Source organism: Onychomys torridus, chromosome 3 (genome assembly GCF_903995425.1).
Source record: "Onychomys torridus chromosome 3, mOncTor1.1, whole genome shotgun sequence".
NCBI classification, from domain to species: Eukaryota; Metazoa; Chordata; class Mammalia; order Rodentia; family Cricetidae; genus Onychomys; species Onychomys torridus.
In genome coordinates, this window is record NC_050445.1 from 153,773,017 (window position 1) to 153,800,926 (window position 27,910).

General features: G+C 43.3%; 1 protein-coding gene across 1 annotated transcript; it reads left to right on the plus strand.

The window, feature by feature from the left end:
• The first annotated feature begins 2,011 nt into the window (after positions 1–2,011).
• Cmas (cytidine monophosphate N-acetylneuraminic acid synthetase) lies at positions 2,012–26,215 on the plus strand. The gene is made up of 8 exons (XM_036181387.1): positions 2,012–2,363; positions 13,738–13,880; positions 14,031–14,186; positions 18,332–18,465; positions 21,076–21,170; positions 21,503–21,674; positions 22,533–22,686; positions 25,646–26,215. The coding sequence occupies exons 1-8, from the start codon at positions 2,110–2,112 to the stop codon at positions 25,834–25,836; spliced, it is 1,299 nt and encodes a 432-aa protein (XP_036037280.1). The 5' UTR covers positions 2,012–2,109; the 3' UTR covers positions 25,837–26,215.
• Positions 26,216–27,910: the final 1,695 nt, after the last annotated feature.

Genomic DNA, 27,910 nt, shown 5'->3' on the forward strand with positions numbered 1-27,910 from the left:
AAATACTGAAAAGCCATAACACGTAGACCATTGAGCACAATTAATAGACCAGTGAGAGACACTGTGTCCCCTGCAGGATCTTTCTGTCCCGTGCAATGATCTGTGTGCTTTGCCCACACAGTAAGATTGTGGCAGTGAAACAAATGGACAGTGTGTTATCTGGGGCATTCTGTTATTTCTGGCTTCTTCCCAGGGTCACAGACTCCTACCCACTTACAAAGTAGCATCCGGCTCTATAGTCAGGAGCAGCAGGAGCAGAGCAAGTGAGCATGGTCAGGAGCAGCTGTGTGACATTCGGACAGAAAGCACAGCTCTCTCCCCAGCCTCCTGTCCCCAGCATGGGGACAAAAGGTAGTTCCTACTGACTTGGCACCGTGGGAAATGGGACCAGCAACTGTCTTCACCTCAAGGCAACATTAACAAAGACTACTCATGTGACTACTTACAATTACAACTCTATTCTGTCCTGTTCCAGTCATTGCATCTTTAGAGCCGACATTCAAAAACCAGTAGAATTCAACATGGGTCCATTTGGAGAGAGCATCCAACGCTATCAATATTAGCTTCCTCTCTCCTCACTGCATATCTTGGGGTTGCTTTCTTCAGAGTGAGTGCAAACCCTTTCAGAACATCACATCTCTCCACCCTTTACCTCCAGGCTTCAGTTTCACAGTCTTTTAACATCCAATAACTTAGCAAGAAAGGGTTCTTTTTAAGCGTCTGCAAAAAACGTGAGGTCCTAGGGCCTTGCCTGTTTCTGCACTCTAGCTGTGTCCAGGAAGATGGGGCATTTCAAGGACCAAGCTTGGTCACATGCTGTTACCAGGCCAAGAATGTGTGCACAGCAGCTGATGAGAGGCAGTAGTTTCGCAAAGGAACATATTTTATCAGACAACTTTTTGTTTTAAGTTTTCATAAAGGAAACAGGCATGCACTATACTAAAGGGGACTAGTAAAGATGACATACCGGCAGAAAGTAACACTGTTCACTGACTTAGCAGAGAGAATACCCAGTTCCAGGGGAGGGGGTGATGGATTAAGATGTTGAGTTTGAGGCACTGTAGGACATTAAAATGAGGTAATTTCTTGGAAGCATAAGGGGAAGATTAATGTTTAACATAAATGCTAAAACAAAATTGATTCGTGCTTCGGCACTCCATGGTATGCACTAAGAAATGAGCCTCAGTTTCCAAGTTGGTAAGTTCTTTAGCTCATTCATTCATTCATTCATTCATTCATTCCCTGGGAGTGGTGGCTCAGCAAGAGATTGGCTCCTGTTCCAGGCCAGTTTGAGCTATACAGTAAGATGAAGGTCATATGGTGGGTTCAAAGACTAGCCCGGGTCAAAGAGCAAGGCGAGAATAATGACTGAGACTGCTTATTGGAACAGCGAGGGGCCACAACCTTTGTGAAGGAGGAAGGTTGAGCTCATTTAGGGCTGAGGGGGAACACACACACACACACACACACACACACACACACACACACCAGTGCTATCAGAAGTTGCAGGTATTTTTGGCTTGACTGGGAGCCGAGTGGGTTGCTTTTGATTCCCAGGCATATTGTTTGTGCAAGTTGAGTGGAACAGTCAGGCTGGGGCTGAGCAATTCTTTATGGCTAGGGGCTATTGTCCAGTACAGCCACACTCAATTCCTCATGCTGTTACCCAACAATGATGATGGGGGCGGGGGCAGTTGGAGAGGGAACAGAAAGGAGAGAAGGCACTGGAGGAGGAAGAATGGAATCGGAGGAAGGAGTAGGAGGGAGGAGAGGTGGGAGAACGGAAAGGCGGAGGCTGGGGGGGGGGGCGGAATGAGTGGAGGAGGACTAACGCTCCTTTACTTTAGAAATCTCCAGACATTACTGAGCACTGCACCAAGTGCCTCCCGCAGGTGGAAGATGGCTCAGCTAGCCATTCTTTCTTGGAGCCAGTAGCCTAGCCAACCCCGGGGCTAGGGCGCTGCGGACTACAACTCCCGGCGTGCCCCGGGGCCGGGCCGAGCCGTGGGCGTGGCCTGCAGCTGCCACAGCAAGCGGGCGGTACCGAGTGTAGTCGGCGGGGCCGAGCTCCCGGATGTGGAGACGTTGGGGCGGCGGCGTGGGAGGAAGATGGACTCGCTGGAGAAGGGGGCCGCCACGTCGGTGCCCGCCCCGCGCGGACGGCCGTCCCGGGGCCGGCCCCCGAAGCTGCAGCGCAGCCGGGGCGCGGGGCGCGGCCTGGAGAAGCCGCCGCATCTGGCGGCGCTAGTGCTGGCCCGCGGCGGCAGCAAAGGCATCCCGCTGAAGAACATCAAGCGCCTGGCGGGGGTTCCGCTCATTGGCTGGGTCCTGCGCGCTGCCCTGGATGCAGGGGTCTTCCAGAGGTGCGCATGTGCGGGAGCGGGGTCCGGGGGTCGGGGGTCGGGGTCCCCGGGCCTGACCCTGGACGGCCCCTGCTGATGGGCACCTGTCACCTCTGGGCTGCGCTGACTGTCGGGTGCTGTTGCAAGGCCTGGGAGGCAGCAGGTGCATGAATGGAGTCCAGAGTTGGGGCTCTCCAGCCTGGAGAGTCTTCCCTCACCTTTGGGGGAAAAAAATACTCTAGCTGTGAGGCTGTGAGTCAGCACAATGCGGAAATCTTCCTACGTGTGTACGGGGTATGACTGTTTTTATGGGCGTGAATGGCTTTCGTCTGCCTCTTGAACTTTGGTTTCACTAACGACAGTTTAATTTTTGCATCATTTTGGCTTCTACCAGATTGATCAGGAGTTACAAGTTGATGCCATTCATCAAAGGAGGAAGATACAACCGTTTGCCAAGAATGAATTTAAATGCACATGCTAGCTGCAACCTAATTGTGCTTTTATTTATTGCTGCCTTTTAATGGTTTGGATTTTAAGATGATTGATCCTGAAGAATATTAATTCCCCATATTACATAGGCAAATTTTTCATCCAACTTTGTTTAAAACTGCGATAGCAAAAGGTATAAATTTATTAACTTCCTGTGTGTTTTAACCCAAAAGGAAGCTCTGGGTGGAGCCAAACAAATAGAGCTGGCATTCTGAAAATAACACGTAATAGGAAGTGTGCTTCGGAGAGATAGGGGAGTATTGGGGATTTGGTTAAGTTCAGTAAACATTTCCAGAGCCCTACTTTTTGCCATACTCATGCAAGGAAATAACAAGATAGTCCATACACAGTTCTATCTCATGTGGAGGTCAGATTTGGTTTTTCTTTCTTTCTTTTTTTTTTTCCTCGTGTTTTTAACCCTCTCAGAATACAGACTGCAAAGGAGTGAGAAGTGTGTATAGGCAACAGTGGCAAAGTAAAATCTCAAATTCATGGAAGGGAAGAGAGATCAAAGTCGTATTGATAGTAGATTGAGATCAAGATTATTATTTATGATTCAAGTCACATGTCAGGATATGACTTTCAGAGATGATTCAGAAAGGGTAATGGTAGAACTGGAGAGAGGACCCAAGGTCAGCTCCTAGCACCATTATTAGGTAGCTCACTGCTGCCGGTAACTCGAGCGCCAGGAGAGTGGATACCCTTTTCTGGTCTCCTCAGGCCCTTCCACTCACCTGCACATATTCACACAAGCACAATCTTTTAAAAGGAGAGTGTAATTGACGGAGGAGATGGCTCAGTGGATAGAGTGCTTCCCATTCCTGAGAAACTGAGTTCTAATTCCCTGAACCCATGTAAAATCCAGGTGAGGGACTAGTGCTTCTAATTACAGCAAGACAGGAGGTGGAGAAAGGAGAATCCAGAAACTCATGGGCCAGCCAGCCTGGTGTATCCAGGGCACAACAAAGGAGATGCTTTTTCAAGGTGGAAGCTGAGGACCAATAGCTGAGGTTGCCCTGTGACCTCCACACATGTACCATGGCACTCGTACCTGCATTCACACAAACCTTACATACAAGTACGAAAAGAGCAAGTGTCTCATGAACAATAACTAGGCTTAAGGACAAAAGATGAATCTTTTATTCAGCAAATGCTGTCCACTATGTGACGCGTACTGCTCCGTCTTGAGCCAGTTGGAACCAGTCTGTATGGAACCATGACAGATGCAGCCCAGCTGCCCGCTCTGGAACCACCAGCCACAGGCATTGGTAGGAAAAGTAAGGCTTATTGGCCATGTCAGCGGATGGAAGACAGTAAATTGTACCCCTGTTCATCTCACCAGAAGTGGCACCATCAGGCTCATACAGGACTTCCAAGGAGTCTGCTTTTAGCTCTAGTCAAGTGGACACTGGATGGCCATCCATCTTCATGGTTGTCAACTCCCTGGCTATTTTGACATTCAGGTGTTAGTAGACATTCCTGATCCTTGTAAACCTGAAGAAAGGTGACTAATAAGGGGTGGTGTGGCTGATACTGGTCTTTGGCAGTTTTCCTTCCCCTTTGCAGGCAAGGCTGCCCTTACTGGTTAATTCTCTGGAGAGTGAAAAACACACTGGCTAGTCCATGCTAGAAGCTGAGTTGTCCAAGCCCTTCTCTGTGTCTGTGCTTCCTGGCCACCATGAATTAATAGGAGCCTCTGCTCCACTGTGCCCTCTCCACCACAGGCCACAGTGTTTGAGCCAAGCAACTATGGAAAGACCTCAGAAAGCCAAAATAAATCTTTCCTCCAGCTGTTCTATTATCACCATAACCACCACAGCTGAGCAGTATGCAGAACACAGTCGTATGTGTGGTATCAAATGAGATCTGTTATTGTAAGGGTCATAAAGTAGTGCACGGTGATGGTATACCCTGTCACAAGAATCTTCACTTTCTTGTTTCAGGGTAGGCTGTCCCTTTCTGATGTCAAGTATAGTGTCTTGAGAACCATCAGCCTCTGCACACATAACCATAGTCTCTGGCAGCTTAAGACCATATTCTTAACGTTGGTCCCCTTGTAACATACCCACCTGAGAAGATGCAGAACCTCCAGTGGGATGGGCCATATGTTCCAGGGAAATCACAATGAGCTCATAGACGCCCAGCCCCTCTCTTGCAGAGTGAAAGTGAGTTTTCAGTTGTAGAAACTTCCTGTGCCCTCTGAGATAGGAGTCTGCAGTGGAGATCTGTGCTTCTCCATTCACGTGAACTGCAGACATCCTGCAAGGTAACTTCTCTCAGCCCCTGTGGGAAGATGAACCTTGGTGGGCACCTTGGGCTTGAGCTTGCATTTTTGTCCCGGTCATGAGGATAGGCACTTGTTTTTCATCCTCTCCATAAGCATCGATTCATAAACAGACACACACCTTCATGTCAAGAGGACCATTGTGTTCAGTGTGTTGTATGTGTTCCTGTCCCCAGTGCTACTGTCACATATGACATGCACAAAGCTCTTCAGTTTTGTTCCAAAGCAAATAAGCCAGTGTACAGTCCTTTATTAGCTCTTCTGTTTCAATGCTTGGAAAATTAACATTTTTAACTCTTCTTCCTGTGGCAGGTGATTTATATTTAATACAATTATCCATAGGCATCCCTACAGTTATCACCACCTTTGTGCTGCAGCACCACTGCTCTTAACCACTCACCTTCCATTCATTCATCAAACACAGCCAAGTATATATTAGTCATCAAGAACTGTAAAGAGTGTGAGGGAAGGTAAGCCATTAAAAGGAGCATGCTTACTTAATTGGTTCTCATGTCTCTTTCTGACGGCTTAACAGAAATTACAGCATTGTGTGGGTCTGTCTCTATTGAAAGGCCAAGAGTTTGAATAAACAGGCTGCCCTGTGTCTACTGTCCTACCCCAAGGTCTAGAGTAGTGCCTGGGACAGAATAGATTGCAGCAAATATTTCAAGAATAAAAGGATGAGAAAAAGAAGGAAGGACGACAAGCTGACAGATTTCTTTAAAAAAAAAAATCACTGAACTCTCCACAGTTGAATCCTCACTCAGTTGTACTTCAGCTGTAAGATAAATGCCAGGAAATATGTGCCTTCTTTTGGTTCATTTTTACTATATTCTACTAATCCTCCCCCTCCACCTGCATTTTCAAAATCCAGTGCAGATGCTTCATTGGTGGTTCACTTGATTCTATACTGTTGGGAAAAACATCTGTGGGCAAACTATTTACAGTGCAGAAGTCATGAGCTCTTTGCTTTGCACCAAGTGACATGAGTAGGTGCTGGAGACTTGACCATTAGCCTGTAGCCATCTTGTTTACCAGGCGCTCCCTCTGGGGGGGTGGAATTGGGGCTTACTGACTTTATCCATAACATGTTTTTCTCTGTCCTGCCAGTCAGCTCCCAAATAATGACACTTATTATTATATAAAGACTTTAATTATTGAGAAAGCTCACCCTTAGCTTACTTAGGCTTTTAGGTCTTATAACTTAAATTAACCAATTTCTATTAATCTATGTGCTGCCACATGGCTCCTGACTTTTACCTCTCCTGCATGTCCTGCTTCCTCTGCATCCAGCTGGTGATTCCCCCTTTCTTCTTACCAGAACTCTTTCTGTCTGGAAGGCCTGCCTGCCTCCTGCCTAGCTATTGGCCATTTAGCTTTTTATTAAACCAGAGTAACATATCTGTACACAATGTAGTCAAATATCTCAAAACATTTCCCCCTTTTTAAGTAAAAAAGAAAGGGTTTTAATTCTAACATAGTTAAATTTATACAATAAGCATAATTATCAGGTAAAAATTACATTTGCTGCAATGTCCAGTCCATTTGTATTTGGCAATTTTCAAGAAAATAATCTACTATCTATCCTATCCTGATGAGTCCAAAGTTTTATACCCAAACCACTTTTTATCATAACTTGTATTACCAATCCAAAACTATCTTTTTATATGTCAAAACATTTTCTTAGAAAAACAATTTAAGCTTTTATATTTCTCAACCTTATAAACTTTACATCTCGTATATAAGTTGTTTTTTTTTTTTAATTTGGTAACAAGGAAAACTGTTAAACTGTAGCTAACTAGTCTTCAACCCCATCAAAGACCCAACAAGGATATAATATTACCTGAGTAAACAGGAAGTGCAGAGCAAATAACTTCCAAACCTATAGATGACAGAGACATCTGGCTGCCTGGAAAGTCACCCAAGGTTCCTCTGCAACATTGGGGCATCTATCTTCAGTCAACAGGCCTAGAATTTCTGACAGATTTTTTTTTTTTTTTTTTTTTTTTTTTTTTTTTTTTTTTTTTGTGAAGCAGGAATTTTAAAGGGTTGTCATACCTCATCTTGGCAAAGTTGGGCAGTCATTTTCTTTTGTGTCTGCTTCTCAGGTTTGGGCAGCATACTGTCAGCAGTTGAGGCCAGGGCAGTTTTTTGCCCAGTAGTTAACTTTTGCCAAAAAGAAAGTAAACTCTATATGGAGTTTCTTCAGTACCCATAATCTTCTCTGAAGTAGATTGGTGATGCCAGGAGAAGATGTGTCTCATAGTCATGAAAAGCCTTGTGTTACTAAAACATCTTAAATGCCATTTTCTGTAGGTCTCTGAAGTATTTAAAGATCACCTATTGGGTTGGGGATTTAGCTCAGTGGTAGAGTGCTTGCCTAGCAAGTGCAAGGCCCTGGGTTCGATCCTCAGCTCAAAAAAAAAAAAATCACATATCTATCTAAAATATAAGACTGTTTTACCTTGAAAACATACCTAACATGACTACAAGTTTCTTCCAGGTAGACTAACTGCTAACCTGCATTTCTTTATTATCCTAAATAGTTTGTAATAATAATTTTTAAGGCCTAGAAACTTACATTACATTGTTAACTGAGCTGCATAGGTACATTACCTTAAGAGTAGAAACATATTTACAGTATGTTCTAACAAAAATAACCTTAAATTTGTATCAGTATACAAAAATCCATACTGATGTAAAATATTTAAGACTAGTAGTTACATTTTTAGCTTAAAAGTAGATTCAGTAATCTATCCTTTTATCCTGTCATTCCCATATCCCCTTTTTCTTTTCACAACGAGATCTCTGAATTTAATCTCCTTTGCTTAGTTTCCTCCCTGACTGTGACCAATAACAACTTGCAGTCAACCCCCCTAAACAATGATAAACATCCATAATCCACTGAACAACCAAAAACCACCCACCCTACCTCTTGGAAATGTGAGCATCATGTTTTCTAGACTGCTTCATATTGGGGGGGGGGCAAGGGGGAGGAGGGCAATGGCATCTTTAGAGGACCCTGAGGAAATTGAGATAATGGTCAAGTCCTGAGAGAACTAGCTATTGTCCAGTCTCTGTGTGATGGGAAAGTGCAGGACTAATCTGAAGTCCTGACTGGAGTAGTCTGTGAGGCTGGACCATCTCAGCTAGCCGCCTTGAAACTGTCCTGAGCAGTTTGTAGTCCAAAACTGATCTTTGGGTGGTGTTTGTCAGCTTAGTGACTTTACCACAATCCAAGTGGAATCTTCATTGTGGAGCCCCATCATCCTTTTGGAGACTTCAAAGGTTGCTGTTAGGAGTAGTGATGGTTCACTGCAGAAAACTTAAACATTTAAAATGTCATATGCAGATCTCAGAGAGGTTAAAGGACCACAATTAGTTAAGTACATCCAGGGTGCACAAGCCTAATTCCTAATTACCTGATTCAGACTAAAGCCCGAAATCATGTACAGGTAGCTGGATGAAGGCTTTTTCTAGAATTAATTAGTACTCTATATGACCATTAATATCACAACAGAAAATTTAATATATATATATAAATCTTTTAAATTTTGAGATAACATTTATACCTTAACAAAAGTTTTAAAGAGTAAAAATAAAACCAAAGGATTATGAGATTAGTGTCAATAGAATAGCCCTTTAATTTTGTTTTTTCTTCTGTCCCATACCTGGTGGCTTTTCTGACAAGAGACAGAGATTTTGGATTTTACTTTAAAACATGGTTGGATTTAGAGAAGGATAAAGCCACTCTCCATCTTCAAAGCCAGCTTTAATTTTTAATCAATTGGGACTACAAAAACAAACAAACAAACAAACAAACAAACAAACAATTTGCCTTATATGTCTGTAGAGAACAGCACAAACAAACATTTGGGTAGGTTTATGAAATTTTATCCTGTTGGAAATGTCCTATATCATTAGGCCATTTACTCTTATTCTTGGGCATTTTCTCTGGATGATTCGTCCTTTTAGTTCTGATGTCTCATTTGTCCAGTAGTCTTCAGAATTCTTAGTTGGATGCCTTGGAAACAAAACCTTGCCCCAACCCTGACTTTGGGGAGTTTCCTTTTTGGCAGATTATATCTGATCAAATGAAAGGCATTTGTTAGTCCCTTAAATTAGCTTAGATTGAATGGCCATGCTGTTTGAATCTTATCTTTATCAATTTTGATGGTATCCATAGCTTTTCTTCTCTTGTACAAACAAAAGCAAAACTTCTTCCCCAATGTAACATATATCCTGGTTTCCATACTGAGGTGAGCACATCTTTAAAGTGTACAGGCTGATTTAATTCAGCTCTCTCCACAGCTGTCGTTCCTTCCTCATTAACATTTAAAAACTTTAAAGTTAATAAAAAAGCATTATGTAATCTGTCTCTGGGGGGTCTTTATATCCCTTTCTTTTTATTAAGTATATCTTTTAAAATACAATTAGGTCTTTCTATAACTGCTTGTCCTGTAGGATCATGTGGTGTGCCTGTAATATGCTTTATGTTGTAATATGCAAAAAATTGTTACATTTTACTGGAGATACATTGTCCGTCATAATTTGTACAGGTATTTCCCTGATGGCCATAACTTCTAATGTGTAATTACAAATTACAATTATTTTTTTCAGAACTCAAAGCAGTTGCCCATTGAAATTTTGAATATGTATCTATGGTATGGTGTATATATTTTTAATTTTTCAAACTCTGCAAAATGAAACACAAGCATTTGCAAAATTTCATTTTGAGTACCCTTTGGGTTACTTCCTGCAGGTAGTAAGTTTGGTTATACAAAGAATAAGTAGGACATTTCCTTATAATTTCCTTGGTTTGTTGCCAAGTGATAGAAAATCTTTCTTCAAACTCTTGCTATCAACATGGTGTTTCTTATGTCATCCTGGGGCTTCTAGCACATTCCCTACCAATAGCTCATCAATTTCATCATTAATTTGTGCCAAAGGGCCTGGTGACCTGTTGGCATCTGATCTGTGTTATGTACAAAGTTGATTTCTGTTTCTGATTCCTTCTTGTAATTGAATAACAAAGCTAATTCTGAATCCTGGAGTAAGTTCAGCAGTTTCAATATGTAAAACAACTCTTTCTGCATATTAAGAGTAGTTAGCTATAATAAGAGCTTCTGGAAAAATCTGTAATACTATGAGAATAACATATAATTCTGACTTTTGAACAGAATCATAAGGGCTTTGAGCCACTTTACTTATATTTCCTGATTTATAACCTACCTTTCCTGATTTATTTGCATTAGTATAGAATGTAGGGGCTCCAGAAATTGGTGTTCCCTATACAATCTAAGGAAGGATCCCATTAGTTTCTTTTATAAACTTGGTTTGGGGATGTTAATTACTAATCTCTCAAAAAAAATTACTGCAAGCTCTTTACCAGTGCTCATTTTCTACCCATAATGAGGAAATTTCAGCATTAGTAAAAGGTACCACAATTTCTGCTGGGTCCATTCCTGCTAATTGATGAAGTTTAATTTTTTTTTTCAGAATCAATTCAGAAATCTTTTCTACATAAGTCTTATTTTTTTATTCTGTTGGTGTGGTAAAATTATCCATTCTACGATATTATCTCCTTTCTGCATATGAATTTCTGTAGGAGAATGCATAAAAGGTAAAAATAACCAGAATACAATCAAGCTCTGGATCTAAATGATCCACATGTGCATCCTGTAATGTCTTTTCTGTCAAAGCCAATTCTCTGTCAGCGTCATCTGATAATTTTCTTGGAATGTTTAAGTCCTTATCGCCTTAGTAAGGTTTGAAATAAATTACTTAGTTCTTGAGTTGTCAGTCCAATTGTGGGCTATAGCAGGTTATCACCCAGCAATTTTTGAAAATCATTAACAGTTTGTAATTGGTCTCTCCTGATTTGCACTTTCTATGGTTGAATTTTTTGTAAACCTATCTTATATCCTAGGTAATTAATTTGTATTTTTCAGGAACAATTTGTAATCCCCAGCAAGGCAAAATTTTTTTCACCTCTCCAAACACTTTTTCTAAGGTATCTGAGTCTGAATCTGCTAATAAGATATTATCCATATAATGGTAAATTATAGATTAAGGAAACTGTTTAAAAATTATTTCCAATAGTTGTTGTACAAAATATTGGCACAAGGTAGGGCTGTTTAACATCTCTTGTAGAATTATTTTCCACTGATATCTTTTAACACGCTGGGAATTCTTATAAATAGGCACTGCGAAGGCAAATTTTTCTTTATCTTGTTTTTGCAAAGGTATAGTAAAGAAGCAGTCTTTTAAATCAATCACTATGGTAGACAATCTTTTAGGTAATACAGAAGGCAAGGGAATTTCAAGCTATAAAGATTGCATTGGCTGAATTACTTTATTTATGGCTCTTAAATCCATTAACATTCTCCATTTTCCAGATTTTGTTTTAATGGCAAATATAGGAAAGTTCTAAGGACTATTAGTTGATTCTTAGATATGCTGAGCATTTAGCTGCCCCATACCAGCTGTTCTAATGCCTGTAATTTTTCTGATGTCACTGTATGTATTAGCCACCTATGGCTTTAATTTTCATCTCTGTCCTTCTGGCCCTATACACTCAACCATATTGTGGAAGACTCTGATGCTCCCACAATATGTTCCACCCAGACAGATTTATCAGTTAACCATTTTAAAGACAGGGCTGTTGCTACCTTTAAAAGATCAACAGCTGTTGTTCCCTGCTTATGTACAACCTGAACAATCTGTAACTGTTTGTGATAATACTTTCTAATATTTCTGTCAGAAGCATTCTTTATTTTATGGTTTTTCTGAGATGGGAGAATGTTAATCTGTGTTTTCCATTGCTGTAACAAATCGTGTGCCCATAAATTCATTGCTGTATTAGCCACCTGTGGCTTTAATTTTCCTTCTGTCCTTCTGGCCCTATACACTCAACCATATTGTGGGAGACTCTGATGCTCCCAATAATGACTATAAAGTATACTTGGAATCAAAGGGCAGAGCTAGCTACTAGCTGACCAAATTAGCTATAGATGTTTTGGAGGACCGAGGACAGATAGAGAGACACAGGAAGTACTAGAGTGGAGGCTTAGAGTCCTGGCCCTTTTTTGGATCAAGGAAGGAGAGGAGAGAGGAGGTCACTGGTTGTTTCTTTGCTGCTTCTCTGATCATTCAGGTTCTTACCCCAATATCTGACACCCAAGTTTGTATGGATAAAGAATAATTAGATAAACACTTCATCTGGTGCCCCACATCAGGTCATATCTTCACACAGTGTAATCAAACATCTTGCAACATTTATCCTTTTATTTATATCCTCAATTGTGTGTGTGTGTGTGGGGGGGGGGGTTACACAGAGGCCAGAGAAGGATGTCAAGTGTCCTGTGGTATCACTCTCCACTTTGTTCTATGAGACTCACTGACTTTAGAGCTAGACCAGTTGCCAGCCATTCTTCTCTTTCTGTCCTTCACAGTTCTGGGTTACATGCACCTTGCAACCGTGCCTGGCTTTTTGTACGTGGAGGCTAGTGATTTGAACTCAGGTCCTTTGTATAGCAAGCACACTCACCCACAGAATTTTTTTCCTGGCCCTTAAATCCCATTTCTACAAATGCTGAAGGGAATGTGTTAACCTAATAAATGAAATCCAGAGGTTGGAAACGTTTCCTTCCTTCATTAAGTGATCTTGGGTATATGGCATGTATACTCTTTTTCTCTTGATAAATGCTGAGTGAATGGGACAGAAAGTGAAGAGTCCATGTGTATGACAGATTGCAAATCTTGAAACTATCTACATACTATCATTATTAAAGCCTTGTGGCTCAAGTTAATAGTCATGTCTTCTATTTGTAGAAGTGGGAGTTTGTGAAGGTTCAGAAAGCAGGAAAGCAGGAAGCAGAAGGTTCGGGGAAGCATTTTGCTGTCTGTCTTGCTCTTCGAGAATCAAGCAGGCAGCTGTGTGCTGTGGTGATTGCAGGAGATGTTTCTTAGCCAGAGCAGTCATGGCTGTAGCATCAGTGGTTGTTCCCGGGTATCCACAGGAACACTGTTTTAAAAGTAAAGTTGAATTTTCTGATCACTGTGAACCCAGATCTGGATATTTACTCTTTTCTAAACTTGAGACTATTTCAGTTAAGCAAGTCCAGTTTATTTCTACACATGTATTAGTCTCATATGTATGATGTTTTAGGTTATTTAAATTGGCATACAAAGCAGATCACCTTTAACTCACCTTAGATTTGACTTCTGGTACTGTCTTGCTTGGTCTGTGGTCATCTTAAAAATACTGAGTTCATTTTTTGCTAGTTTATACAATTATAATCTACAGCTACCTAAATGATGATTTGTTGTGTTGCTTTTATTTTTGCATTGTTTTGGATCTTTATGTTTCTGTTTATTTTGTTGATGGATTTTTGAAATAGGGTTGCCCTATGCAGCATTGGCTGGCTTGGAACTTGGGGACATTCCTCCAACCCCCACTCTGCTTCCTGAGCCTTGAGGGTCCAGGCATGTACCACAGTGCCTAGATTAATGCTGCTCTAGTTGTACAAAAGCTTTTCCAATGCCAAGTTGTATGCGTTGGTGCAGAGCTCTGTCTCCTGGGGACTTGGTTATTTAACTTTCTTCTTATTGTCCAAACAGTGTGTGGGTTTCAACAGACCACGATGAAATTGAGAATGTGGCCAAACAGTTCGGTGCACAGGTTCATCGAAGAAGTTCTGAAACATCCAAAGACAGCTCTACCTCATTAGATGCCATCGTAGAATTCCTTAATTATCACAATGGTATGAGTCTGACTACTCAATTCAAAGTGTATGTGATCTGTAGCCATGTTTACCATTACACAAGACTTAGGCAACATTTCATTTAAGAGCTCAGGATTTCGTGATCACCAGGACTGTGTGTGTTTGATGTCTTCTTTGTGTTGTCTTCAGAGGTTGACATTGTGGGAAATATCCAAGCCACGTCTCCATGTTTACATCCCACCGACCTCCAGAAAGTTGCAGAAATGATTCGAGAAGAAGGCTATGACTCTGTCTTCTCAGTGGTGAGGCGCCATCAGTTTCGGTGGAGTGAAATTCAGAAAGGAGGTAAGTCAGCTCATTGTCCTGAAAGTCAGGCTTTGTTTTGTTTTGTGAATGCATTCCATTAACAGTAATGAGAGCTAAGTGAGAGTGTGTGGAGCACAGGTGCAATAGGCCATGACAGGTTATTCCAGTCTAGACCTTGTTGTAAAGCAAAATGGTAAAAAAACAAATTACCTCAGCTTCCCACTTCCTAGACACCCGAGCCTCTGTTTCTGGTAGTTGGCAACACAGACAGTTTTTAGATCAGCTCCTTTTGTGTTGGTTCTTGGCCTGTCAGGTGAGCACCAAACCACACCCACCCTCCATACTGAATTAGTGCAGCACCTCCATAGGGAAGCCTCAAGTCAAAGTGAGTGTTGAGGATGATGTGCCGTGAGACTATGGTAAATAAACTCAGCAAGTATTTAGGTCAAAGAGATGACAGCTCCATAATTGATTGCCAAACATTGTGAAGAAGTTGGGAATGCTTGAGTAAGCACCTCACAACACCCAGAGTGAGTGCTGGGAACTGCTGTTTTATCTTTTCGTGTGCTGCGACCCTTTGGAGCCCCGGAAGTGGAATGCTGCTGGTGGACGGTGTCTGAGCCAGGCTGGCAATTCCTGGGCTCTGTTACATTTCTTGAATATAAAATCATAGCTGCTGTCTGTGTCAGCTGTGTGACCAGTCCGTCACAGGTTTCTGTGACAGTTTCTGTCCTTGTTACAGAGATGTGCATGCCCAGCATGGCGGTCCTCGTGCCACTCATGCTGTGTTAACCATGCCAAACTCAGATGTCCCTTAAAAGTAGAAATCCATATCACAGGGGATGGGGAGATGACTTGGTGAGTAAATCATTGCCACAGCATGTGAGGCCCAGCATTCTGATCCCCAAAACCTGTGTAAAAGTTGGGTGGACATTGCAGCCTCCTACAGACAGAGACAGGGGATTCCTGGGAAAGTTGGCTGGCTCTCATCATCAGTCTGCAAGCTCTGGGTTTGATTGACAGACCTAGCTGCACAAAATGAATATCTGAGGCAAATGTCAGGCCTGCACTCCTCTGCACCACATGCACATGCGTGCTCATGCATGCGCAACTATCATAGCTCTGTGCGCACACCAACAGCAGGGAAAGTACACACTGCATCTCTGCAATTTCATGTGAATTAGGGGTCACAGCATCTTGTTAATAATATTATACTTACTGCAGGTTGAGATGAGGTGATGATTGTTTTCTCCTGCCATTTTAAGACTGTTTTCTGAAGCACTGTCATGAAGATGTTGTCTTCTGTCTTCCATGTTTTTCTCAGCAATACAGCCACCATCCCCACGATTATTTCCCCAAGTGTAACACCTCATCTTCCTTGGGATGCTCATAAGAGTCTGTGTCTTCTCTCTCCCCACATTGTGCTGTGATGTTTCTTAGTTCACCCTGAAGTAGGCTGGTGACTCAGCAGCAGTGACACTGTCTCAGACTCTGGCCATGAGATGTTTTTCCACACTGTTTTCTTTGTCCTCTTTCTGGAATCCATTGGAAGTTAGTTTTGAGTAGTTTCTGGTTTGTGTTTCTCAGTCTGCCCTGCTATCCTTATTACTTACTCTGCTTAGTTTTGAGCAATCCCAGCTGGCCTGAGTGTACTATCTGTTCAGCCAGTTGGAGCCTTGAATTACTTCAGGGTGGTTGTTGATTTCTAGTCTGCATATTTGAGTTCATTTTTAGGAATTCCATTCCCTGGTAAAATTTTCCTGTTTATCCACCTTCACGATCTTTTTCTTTAATGTCTTTAGCATATTTATGGCAGTTATTGAAAAGTTCTTTGTTCAAATTCCAGCATTTTTGGTTTTTTCACTGAGTCATTTCTCCTACTGTTCATCCTCTTGAATGTGACCTTCCTATTTCTGCTTCTCTGTGTGTCTCACGGTGTGTCATATATCTGCCATAGACATTGGAATCCACATCGTCCTTCAGAAAGGACTCACCTCCATCTCTGGGATACACAGGGGTAAAGGAGCTGGTGACAGTGGTTCACTGAGAAGTTGTATCAGACTCGCTGAAATTCCACCGCCCAGTGCGGGGCCAAACATGGGACGGTCTCATAGGTGCAGTTGGCTCCCCGTCAACCACCCTAGACAGTGTAGGAGATGCCATCACACAGTGAGTGCTGTGAGGACAGGAGACGCCATCACACAGTGAGTGCTGTGAGGTCAGGAGACGCCATCACACAGTGAGTGCTGTGTGGACAGGAGACGCCATCACACAGTGAGTGCTGTGAGGACAGGAGACGCCATCATACAGTGAGTGCTGTGTGGACAGGAGACACCAGCCCTCTGGTACTGTGAGACTCTTGCCTGGTCTCCAACCAGACCTCCTGCCCCTTGTGTATGGCATGGCGGTGGGAAGAACTGGTGATACAGTTATCCTGTACCTGACAGTCTACACATGTCCACGAGTCTGGATCTTTTCTCAAGTCTTCATGCAGCAGACTCCCTCTGTTTGTGCCAAGTGTGAGCTTGCTCATCTGTCCTCACACTCCATAAAGTGTCTCCAAGGAGAAGGGCTTATCCTGTCCCATTTTGTTGAGTCCCCTGAATTTTTAGTTGCTGTCCACACCTCTGTTGCAGGTTCCCTGAAAGCAGAGAGCTCTATCTGTTGAAGTCTCCAGAAGCCCGTAAAATGTGTTGCCACTAGCTAGTCAAACATATTTGCTGAGTTTCCCTAATTTACATCAGGCACAAGTCAGACGGCACAGAACAGTCAGTGAGGAAAGTGATATAGTAGTCATGGGAGCCTTCACATACAGAGGTGACAGCCCAAAGTAAAAGATTCTGAAGTGACACCAACACGTACATGTATGCATACACCCAAACACATCTTTATACCCAGAATTGGGTATAGTCCAAAGTTTTCCTGTGTCCTGCCCAACCTATGGTCAGGACAAATCTCTCCCACCTGCAGTCCTGCAGCTGCTTATAAAATAATCACTCAGAGGCTTAATATTATTTATAAATTATATGGCCTGTGGCAGGCTTCTTACTAGCTAGCTCTTATAACTTAACTCAACCCATAACTATTAATCTATGTATCACCATGTGTTCCATGGCTTTACCCGTGTCCCATTAAATATTGCTCTTTTGGTGGCTGGCTTGTGTCTCTCTGCCTCCACCTTCCTTCTTTTCTGTCTCTCTCCTTGGATTTCCCACTTGCCTCTAAGCTACCTTGCCATAATAGGCTAAAGCAGCTTATTTATTAACCAGTGGGAACAACATGTATTCATAGCTTACAGAAAGACATCCCCCAGCAATTGGGGGAAATCCAGTAAGAGGGGAAGGGGATCTCTGTATTGATAACAAAAGCTTCACTGTCCATCCGTTATACTCATTAGTGCTGACACTGCAGGGCTTTCATTATCGATATCATAAATATTTATTTTTGTGTTTCATATATCTTAAACATCAAATAAAAACATTTAGATATTTTCACTGGTGTAAAGCTTTGATATGGGCTCAGAGTATAGATCAGTTGGCAGAGTACTTGCCTAGGATGCACAAGGCCCTGAGTTCACGTCAGCGTTGCATAATACTGGGCATGTTGGCACATGACTGTCATGTCATCCTATCACTCAGGAAGTGGAGCCAGGAACATCAGAAGTTTAAGGTCATATTCAGCTAAGTAGGGAATTTGAGGCCAGCCAGGGTTACATGAAACTCAAAAACAAAAAAGCCAAAACCTTTCAGTTATTTAATGGGAAAGTCCTTAGTTTTCTGTGAAAATTCTATGAAAGTACTTTCTAACCATGTTAGATAGATGCACACACACTGTATTTCTGCAGCTGGAAATAATGAGAAATAGACTAGAGAGGTCAGTTTGCAATGATATTTTATGACAAGTCCCAATCCTTGGGAGCTGTTCAAAGGTTGCCTGCATGCCCTCCAAAATCACAGAACTTGTAGAAATACCTTAAACCTGAATTTCTCTGAATTCCTTCATGAAATACTTTTTCTGATATTAACAATTTAAAAGTAGATACAAGTAATTGTCCCCCTAGAAGTAGTGCCTTTTGTTTCTCTAGGTACAGATGTATGCATTTTGAGGGGGGTTTTATTTGTGCCTTTACTAAGTGAACAGTGTCTATTCTAAGTAATGTAGACTACTGTAGCTTTTGCTTTTAGTTCGTGAAGTGACTGAGCCTCTGAACTTGAATCCAGCTAAACGGCCTCGGCGACAAGACTGGGATGGAGAGTTATATGAAAACGGCTCATTTTATTTTGCTAAAAGACATTTGATAGAGATGGGTTACTTACAGGTTTGTATATTCATTTTATACAACTCTTCAAACCCTCTGTGTTGTGCTTGGAGTTCTGGGAGAGAAGCTTGAATCCACCATCTCTAGAGGAAAGGTGGGGAGAAGTTTGGCTCCACCCATCTCTGGAGGAAAGGTGGGGAGAAGTTTGGCTCCACCATCTCTGGAGGACAGGTGGGGAGAAGTTTGGCTCCACCATCTCTGGAGGACAGGTGGGGAGAAGTTTGGCTCCACCATCTCTGGAGGACAGGTGGGGAGAAGTTTGGCTCCACCATCTCTGGAGGAAAGGTGGGGAGAAGTTTGGCTCCACCATCTCTGGAGGACAGGTGGGGAGAAGTTTGGCTCCACCATCTCTGGAGGAAAGGTGGGGTATCATCTGACTGCTGGCCCTGCAGCTTTACCCAATAGGTGATCTTTGAAATTCACAGTCAATATCTTTGGAGTCTGTTCATTTGAATATTGAGATAAAAAATGAGATAAGGGCTGAGAACTGATAGTGTCTTCCTGTTCTCATTAACCCACTCAGTTTGTGGTCCACATTAGCTTACAATTAGATTATGGCTGTGTGGTTAAATAATTTCTACTACTTTAAAACAGAAAACAGCCAACTCAGTAGATCTGAGAGAGCACTGAACTGGTTTTCTGGAAGGCCATATTCTGTCTCTCTGTGTCACCTTGGCTCTATTGTCTGTGTGCTCCTCGCTGCTCCTGTTGTGAAGTGAGAGGCCTGGCAGTCTCTCATTCTTAGAGCCTCTAAGAATCTCTCCTGGCTGCATCACATCCTGGAAAACTGGTTTGTCTTCACTGTCGCTGCCAAGCACTGCTTGTGGGCTGTGAAAACACTAGGTGGTCACCTACAGCAGTCTGCCCAGCTGAGGAGGAACATTGTCATTGCCACCCCGCTTTACAGAGGCGACAGCTGCAGCTCTGAACATAGAGTAGTTAAGAGCTGGCTCACCATAGGAGCACTGGCTGCTCTTCCAGAGGACCCATGTTCAATTCCCAGCACCCATATGGCAGCTCACAACCATCTGTAACTCCAGTTCTGGCAGATTCAACACCTTCTTCTCTCCTCCTTGGACACTGTATGCATGCAGTACACAGGCACAAACACAGTCTGTATCTTTATAAATAAATAAATTTATATAAATGAAATAATTCAAGACAGAAGCAATACTGTTGAGATTTAGGCCCTGTTGTGTGATATTTTGTTTGTGTTCTGACAAATAAAGCTTGCCTGGAGATCAGAGGACTAGTTAACCACAGAGGCCAGGCAGTGGTAGCTCACAGCTTTAATCCCAGCATATGGGAGGTGGAGACAGGAATATAAAGCGAATGAAGACAGGATTTGGCCCATCCAGGTTGAGGATTCGTAGAGACAGGATCCCCACACATTTGGTCTAAGATTTCCTAGAGGTAAGAAGTCTCTGGTGGCTGGCTACTCTGCCTCTCTCTCCAGGCAAGCTTTATTTGTCTGAACACAAAGTAACACACAACCAGGCCCTTAGATGGAAGGAGGGTTTCAGGGGAACGGTTCCATGAGTAAAACAGTTGACACACCTATGAGGGCCACTAAGTGCCTGGTGGCCATGGGGACCTGCCTGTAATTCCAGTATGCAGAAGGTGAGAGTGGGCATCCCCTGGGCCAGCTGGCTAGTTAGGGTGGTCTGTCCCAGTAATAAGGTGCAAAGTGATTAGGGGAGACTCCCAACATCAGCCTGAGCCCTTCACATGTATGTGAGCCAAGTTCATGTACCCACATGTGTGGATCCACACACATGTGAACAGCATTCAAGAAAGAGTAGTTTAATGGTGCCCCACTTTGTGAGCATGTGCAAGACTGGTTTCAGTTCCCAACATCAAAAGAGAAACCTCTCCACTCTAAAATTTCTGCTGTGATTCATATTCTGAAAACAAAGGATTTCCCCCCTAGTCTTCAGATCAGTACACAGGCAAACATAGAGTCTGAGCCTTCTAGTTACAGTCCAGAGTTCAGGTTAGATTTCACAGACAGGTACCCCCACTCCCCTGCCACCCTTGGCTCTTTTCTAGGGACAGCTGTGGTCTAGTCCTTCCCAAATGTGTGAAGAAAAATTGTGTTTCTCGTTGTAACATGATTTGTGAAAGCAGTTTTTAGAAATGAAGTCTCCCTACAATTGGTCTAGTCATTGAAACAGCATCAGAGGAGTGGTCCCTCTCTTGCCCTGTACCCTAGGCACAGCCTCAGCCCTGACATGCACTGTGCACCCCCAGGACCTGAGACAGTCTGCAGCAGTAGCTGCAGGTGCCCACCCCAACCCTGGTCTGGGACCAAAGACTGAAAACCTGCTGTCAGATGATGAGAGGGTGCCTTGCAGAGGGAAAGCAGCAGCTCTCGGGGCCTCAGAAAGCTCTGTGTTCAGAGCTGAGGGAGGAGAAGGAAAACAGGGAACTTGCACAGTAGGCAGAATTTGAAAACTCATTTGTTTATTTGAACTTTGTTTTCAGAATAACCACTGTGGGTGTGTCGCTGGTTTACAGGATTGTTTGTTTTCTCAATAATGCAAGCCCAGATCTAAGCTGCATATACATAAGTGAATATCAGAACACTCACAGCATTTCTGTTGTCTTTAGGGTGGAAAAATGGCATATTATGAAATGCGAGCCGAGCATAGTGTGGATATAGACGTGGACATTGATTGGCCGATTGCAGAGCAAAGAGTTTTGAGGTAAAAGAAGGGAAAAAGCCTGTGCTAGCCATGCACCAGGGCCCAGTGCTATGTTTAGCGTGTCTAACTGGCCTTGCAGACATAGATTTGAGGTAGTCTTTGTACTCAGTTTCCTCGAACGGGAAAGGTGTGCTTATAAAACACACCTGTAATGGCTGGCTTCTTTGTAAGCTGGGTGGTGTAGTTTGGCCAAGCAGCGAGCTGGCGCGCTGGCTGCAAAGTGCACAGTGAAGTGAATTTGAAGAGTGATGTCTGCTGCCACTGCCCTGGCCAGATGTCAGCATGAGGGGAGTTGCATTTGTGCTCAGAAGTTCTGTCCTGGTTTCTTTCAGATTTGGCTATTTTGGAAAAGAGAAACTGAAAGAGATCAAGCTTTTGGTTTGCAATATTGATGGATGTCTCACCAATGGCCACATTTATGTATCAGGAGACCAAAAAGAAATAATTTCTTACGATGTAAAAGATGCTATTGGCATAAGTTTATTAAAGAAAAGTGGTATTGAGGTATGTGCTCCCTAAATACAGCAGTATGTACAAGATTTTGATTCAAGCAAGGTCAAAGAACATTGCAGTAATTAAGAGATTTAAAGTTGTACTGTTTACATAAAGTTTTCGAAGTACTGCTTGCTATATGCCTAAAGAACTCTGACACTGGAAAGATGAAATTGGGGGTTTTCCAGTTGGTTAATATCTCCTATTTAATCACACATTAAGCATGCTTCTTCCTTTCCCATAGGACCTTGGAACAAGAAAGATTTCCTTAATTCATGTGGGCACTTAGAAAGGGGCAAACACTTCGTAGACTTCTTAAGTACGGCCTATTCATGTGAATGAAAGTGTTAATTCAGAGTAATTTAATGTATAGGTGTATTTCTTAAAACAAAGGTTGAGCCAGGCCTAGTGACACACACCTGAAAGGCAGCTACTAGGGAGTGAGACAAGAAAAGCGTGAGTTCAAGGACTGACTGTAACTCAGTGTGACCTTGTCTCAAGATAAAACCTGAAGAGGGGCCTGGAGGTGGAGCTCAGTGATAAACTACTTGCCTAGCATGCTTGCATGATACCTTGGATACAGTCCTCAGTCGGGAGGGAAAGGTTAAGTGCAGTTCACTAGACATCTTGACTGATGGTCAGCTGAGATGGACGTTCCTCCTGAGCAGTTGTTGACTTCCAGGGAGAGGCTGTGTGTCCCCTGGCACAGCTGGTGTGTCACCTTGACAGGCTTTAGAGGTCACACATGCTTTGTTTTGTTGTTCATTTTCCTGACTGGCCCTTCAGGTCAGAGGACTACTCATTTGTGACTTGGTTTATTCCCAAGCCTATCTGTTTCTCTCCCTTCTAACGCCCCCACTTCTTTTCCAGGTGAGACTCATCTCAGAAAGGGCCTGCTCCAAGCAGACACTCTCTGCCTTAAAGCTGGACTGCAAAGCAGAAGTCAGTGTGTCAGACAAGCTGGCCATCGTGGACGAGTGGAGGAAGGAGATGGGCCTGTGCTGGAAAGAAGTGGCCTATCTCGGTGGGTCATTTTTGAATCTGCTTATCCTGACAGGATAAGCAGAGAGAAAGTCCCCAAATGACTGTAGGGAAGTGGATGTCTCTTAAACTGCAGACTAGAGTCTCACATTACAACAGTCTGGGCCAGTGGGTAATGGCAATCGCTGTCCAGTTTGATGACCACAGTTCAATTGCCAGGATACACATGGTAGAGAGAGCTGACCTTTGAAAGATGCCCTGCCCTTAACCTCCACAGGGATAGGGTTGGCACATGCCCACCCGCAGTTTCTAGTACACGAGAACATTTTTTTCTATTTGCTTTTTACAACAAATTTCAATTTGAGAAAGAAACGGGGTAATGTGCCAGTGATGGAGAAAAAAAGGATCTGTCTAAATTGCTGAAGAATGCAGCCCATGAGCATGTGGGTTTGGAACGGCCGTCTGTGTTTATCAGCATGTTCAGATGTGTCTGAGATTTTCATGTTAGTGCTAAGCAGATATGCTTAGCCGCTCCCTACAGTGTGCAGGCAAGGAACTAGATGCTAGAACCATAATCATTATGTGTACAGATTGACAGCCCCATGATATCAGCATTGTAAGTATTAAGATGTACTAGTTGCTAAGGTACACAGTAACTACAAATCATGCATGTAGTACATATGGGCATCACACCAGCCTTAAGGTCACCCGAGCCTGTGGTCTTGAAATGATGGGATAGCTTTGGAGCCAAATGTAGAGAAAAATGCAATCAGACATTTGTTGTAGAAAGCACCAGTCATGTAATACGTAGGATCCCCAGTGTGTCCCTTATCCATGAGGCCTCAAAGAAACTTTCCTATGACTGACTGTACATATCTAATCAGCAAACTAAGCAAACATTAGCAAGAGAAACAAAGAGAGAAGGCTTCACATTGTGTAGGAAATGTGTCCTTTGTGTAGGCAGAGGCCCCGAGTCAGATCCAAAGGGAAGTGATAACCACTCTAGGTGGGGCCATTTGTCTGCATGTAAGAAAATGTTCCTATCATGACAATGAAGGACTTGTCCAAAAAAACCAATTTACGCCCTAAATTTTTACTCATAATATGAGCAGGGTTTTGAATGGGCACATAAATGTATAAAAACACATTCCCACATTCCAGGGCTGGAGAGATGGCTCAGAGGTTAAGAGCACTGACTGCTCTCTCTGACAACCCACCCACACAATGATTCATAACCATCTGTTCACTCCAGTTCTGGGGCATCCAGCGCCCTCTTCGGGCCTCCACAGGCACTGCATGAACATGGTGTACAGACATAACATACAGGCACAACACTCATACACTTAAAATAAAATATAAACTCTTGTTAAATTCCTTAACAGTGTTAATCCTGTGCCAGGCATGATGGTGTGTGCATGTGGCCCCAGAATGGGAAGGCAGGAGGAGTGCAGATGTAAGCTTGCATCTCAGCAGCTTTCAGATGAAAAATTAGAGACAGGATTATACAGAGAAATGCTAATTTTACTCTTTCTCTTCAGTGGAATCCACTCAGTTTACTATATTGAGTTACAGGGAAACATGTCTGTGTGTGGACACAGAGCACACGGGAAACAGCATTTCTGTAACTGGTAGTTATGCCCAAAATGGTGACTGTCTCACTGGAGGACTCTGGTGTTTTTCTCTAAAAGAGGGGTTGGGCAGGGCAGGTGGAGGGAAGATGGAGTTTTGTTGATGTAATTTAGTATTTCTCTTAGTGGCTCCAATACGGCAGCTTTCCTACAAATAGTATAAGACCTGGAAGTCAGAGAGCTGTTGTAGACGGAAGGAGGGCTTGGATTAGCAAAATGTAGCATGTGGGCTTGTTTTGTCTCCTGTTTTAAACATTTTGGAATGAAAATGACAGTTTTGAAGGGTTGAGGAGAGGGTTTCAGACTCAAGTTTGGATGTCCAGCATCCGTGTAAAAAGCTGGGCATAGTGGCCCTGTGCTGTAACCCTGTTGATGGGAAAGAGGACATGGGCAAGGCTTTGGAGCTGCGTGCCTAGTCTGTGCCAGTTGGTGAACTCCAGCCCCACTGAGACCTGCCGTAGGAAGTAGATGAAGAGCCAGCAAGATGGCCCAGAGGATGAGGGCACTTGTTAAGCCTGACGACTGAGCTAACCCCTGAGCCCACAATGTAAAAGGAAAAACCCACCTCCCACAAGTTAGCCTGTGCCTTCCATGTGCACACACTAAACAAATGAATAAGGGACTGAGGAAGACAACAGATGTTGACCCCTCCTCAATGCAAGTACACACCTGCATACAAAATGGCACGTTTGGAGACAGTTGGCAGCATTTGACCATGTAATAGTTATTCAGTTACTTTAAGGAATCATTATTTATTGTGTGAGTTTGATAATTTTTCTATTAGGTATAAATGCTTAAAAGTATGGGGATAAAGGCCAAGAGGTAGCCCATACCTTTAATCCCAGTACACAGGAGGCAGAGGCCAGCAGATCTCTGAATTCAAGGCTACCTGGTCTACAGAGAGAGTTTCAGTACAGACAGGGCTACATAGAGAAACCTTGAAAAAAAAAGACGTTTGGGGCTAAAATCTGTCTGGAAATCCCTTCCACACTCTACCTCCAAGAAAATTAGGGTATAGGACAGAGAAAGAAATAGCAATTAAATAATCTAAAACTGATCATTATTAACTATGATACCTTGCATATACTTGAAATTTCCCTTAACAAGGTTATCATTTGTAATTCAGGTCCAGAATTTCTGATAATTATAATACACAGTAGATAAAGGGCATACTCCACTCTCCCGCCATAGCTGGTAAGAGCTTGTTCTGCAACGCTTAGGGAAAGCCCTGCTCTCGCTTGTGCTTAGGGTGTTGTTCTGTTCTGATTGTTAGTCTTCCTGCTGTTGTTCCTTGTCACCTATGGGTTGTGGGTTGCATCTTTAGCTAGAACATTTTGTGTCTTTCATATTGACTGATACTCATCTTGCTTGCAGGCAATGAAGTATCTGATGAAGAATGCTTGAAGAGAGTGGGCCTCAGCGCTGTGCCTGCCGACGCCTGTTCCGGGGCCCAGAAGGCTGTGGGGTACATTTGCAAATGCAATGGTGGCCGGGGAGCCATCCGGGAGTTTGCAGAGCACATTTTCCTCCTGATAGAAAAGGTTAATAACTCATGCCAAAAATAGAAATGGTGTTGTGGGGGAAGCAGGGGTTCAGGCTTCCTCGGGCACTTGACTTCTGTGTTCATCACATCCATGGTGTAATCTACAGACCTGTGATCTGATTTGTGAGATTCCTGACTCTTCTCAAAGAGTTCCTCAAATCATCATTCCAGAACCCACGAGATAATTATGTCTGCTTTCCTCTGGCGCAAGGTAACTGCCTGCCGAGGGATTGATCTAGTGTTCCTCAGACTTTTAGTAAATGCAAGAGACATCATAAACAATCAACTTTTGTGTGTACCCTGTCAAACTGTTTGTGTGGTTTTAATGATGCTGAGTTTTATTTATTTTAAGGCAGTGTGTCTGGTAAGACACACCGTGTTAATAAAGTTCACAAACTTGATGAAGTCTCTGTTCTGTAGAAGACACTTCCTAAGCATGCACTTTAAGCATTAGCTCTACAGTCTCAGAAACAAGCCACTGGACGCTGAGTGTGACTCATGGTGATTGTACTTTGTATATGCACGCCAAGAAAATACACACACACACACACATACACACACAAATGCAGAGATCTAAATATGTTCATGCCTTTGCCTGTCGTGTATTGATTTAGAAAAGGCAGAATGAACCATTGGCAGCTGTGGCTGAAGTAATGCTACCTTCATATACTAAACTCAGTTTCCACTAGGACCCTGTGGCCAACGCAGATTGTCTGCACCGAATTCCAAGAACGAGAATCAGCTCATAAATGTAGACACTTAACTAGGAAGTGTTGCTTACAGAACATTTACAGCTCTTCCCACCATTAAAAAGAAACTCCTTAGTGCTGACTAGAAGTAGGTCCTTCATGCCCACTGTGTGTAGACAACACCACACACAGATCTGCAGTTTGGAGGCAGGCGGGAGTTAGAGGAAGAGACAAGTGGCTTCATCGTCATTTCCTTGCCCATGACCGGACTTTCCTCTTGACTTCTGTGTGTCCCACTGTATTCTCTGGCCTCTCCAAGGTTCTCACCCTAGTTTCTCTAATTCTCCTCTAATCTCAGCACACGTGTGTTATATCTAACCACCATCCCACAGGCTGTCTGTGGGCCCTGGTTCTGTCGCAGGCTGTGCATGCAGTGAGCCAGAGCCTTAGACTGTTGTTATGTGACAGCCCAGGTGGTGTGGTGGCACATGCCTCAGTCTGGCACTCGGGAGTTCAGTGCCATCATGAAACCCTGTATCAAAACAAATAAGGAGAGTCAAGATAGCTTGCCTCAGTTTTTCCTCTGTGCCTGTTCAGACAGCAAGTTTTGAGTCTGATGCTGCCAGCCCCAGACGCTTCAGTTTTTTCTAGGCCCCTGCTCATGTTATCTTTTGCAGAATCTTCTAATTACTCCATGCTGACCACAGAAAAGAACCACTTCAATTCAAACCCTGGCCACAACCACTTCCGATGACTGGGTGGTCCCATTAGTCAAGGGTTTATGTGACTTTTCTATAGCACCCCTGTTTAGCCTGTTGTATCAGCATGAACTGTTCATTCCGCAGCAATGTGCTCCCACAGGAGCTACTGGGTGCGGAATAAAGTGCACTGGGGTCCTTGTTCCAGACTCTACAGGGTGGAAGTGCAGCTTCACTGTGGAAACCAGTACTTACGTTTCCATGGATAGAACACACAGAAGATGCTGTGTGTTCATCTGTGGCAGACAAGAGCTTACTCAAATCCTCCAAACAACAAAGCCAGACAACGAAAGTGACACTTTTGGGGGTTGGGGATTTAGCTCAGTGGTAGAGCGCTTGCCTGGCAAGCACAAGGCCCTGGGTTGGATCCTCAGCTCAAAAAAAAAAAAAAAAAGTGACACTTTTGGAGCCTGTCTGAACAGAACAACCCAAACTCACCCAGAGAACCTCCAACAGCCCAAAGCAGTTGCAACCAGATGCCGTGGATGAGGCAATGAGGAAGTATCTGATAAGGGAGGCTAAGAGTAGCCTACAGTGTGACCTGCAGGGGACTGGCAGGGGTACCAGCAGGCTCTTACAGGATCCGGGGAGCTCCATGGCCCTAGGCAGAGGAGGAAGACAGTCCCTGGAACCCCTGACTTTCTCCTCC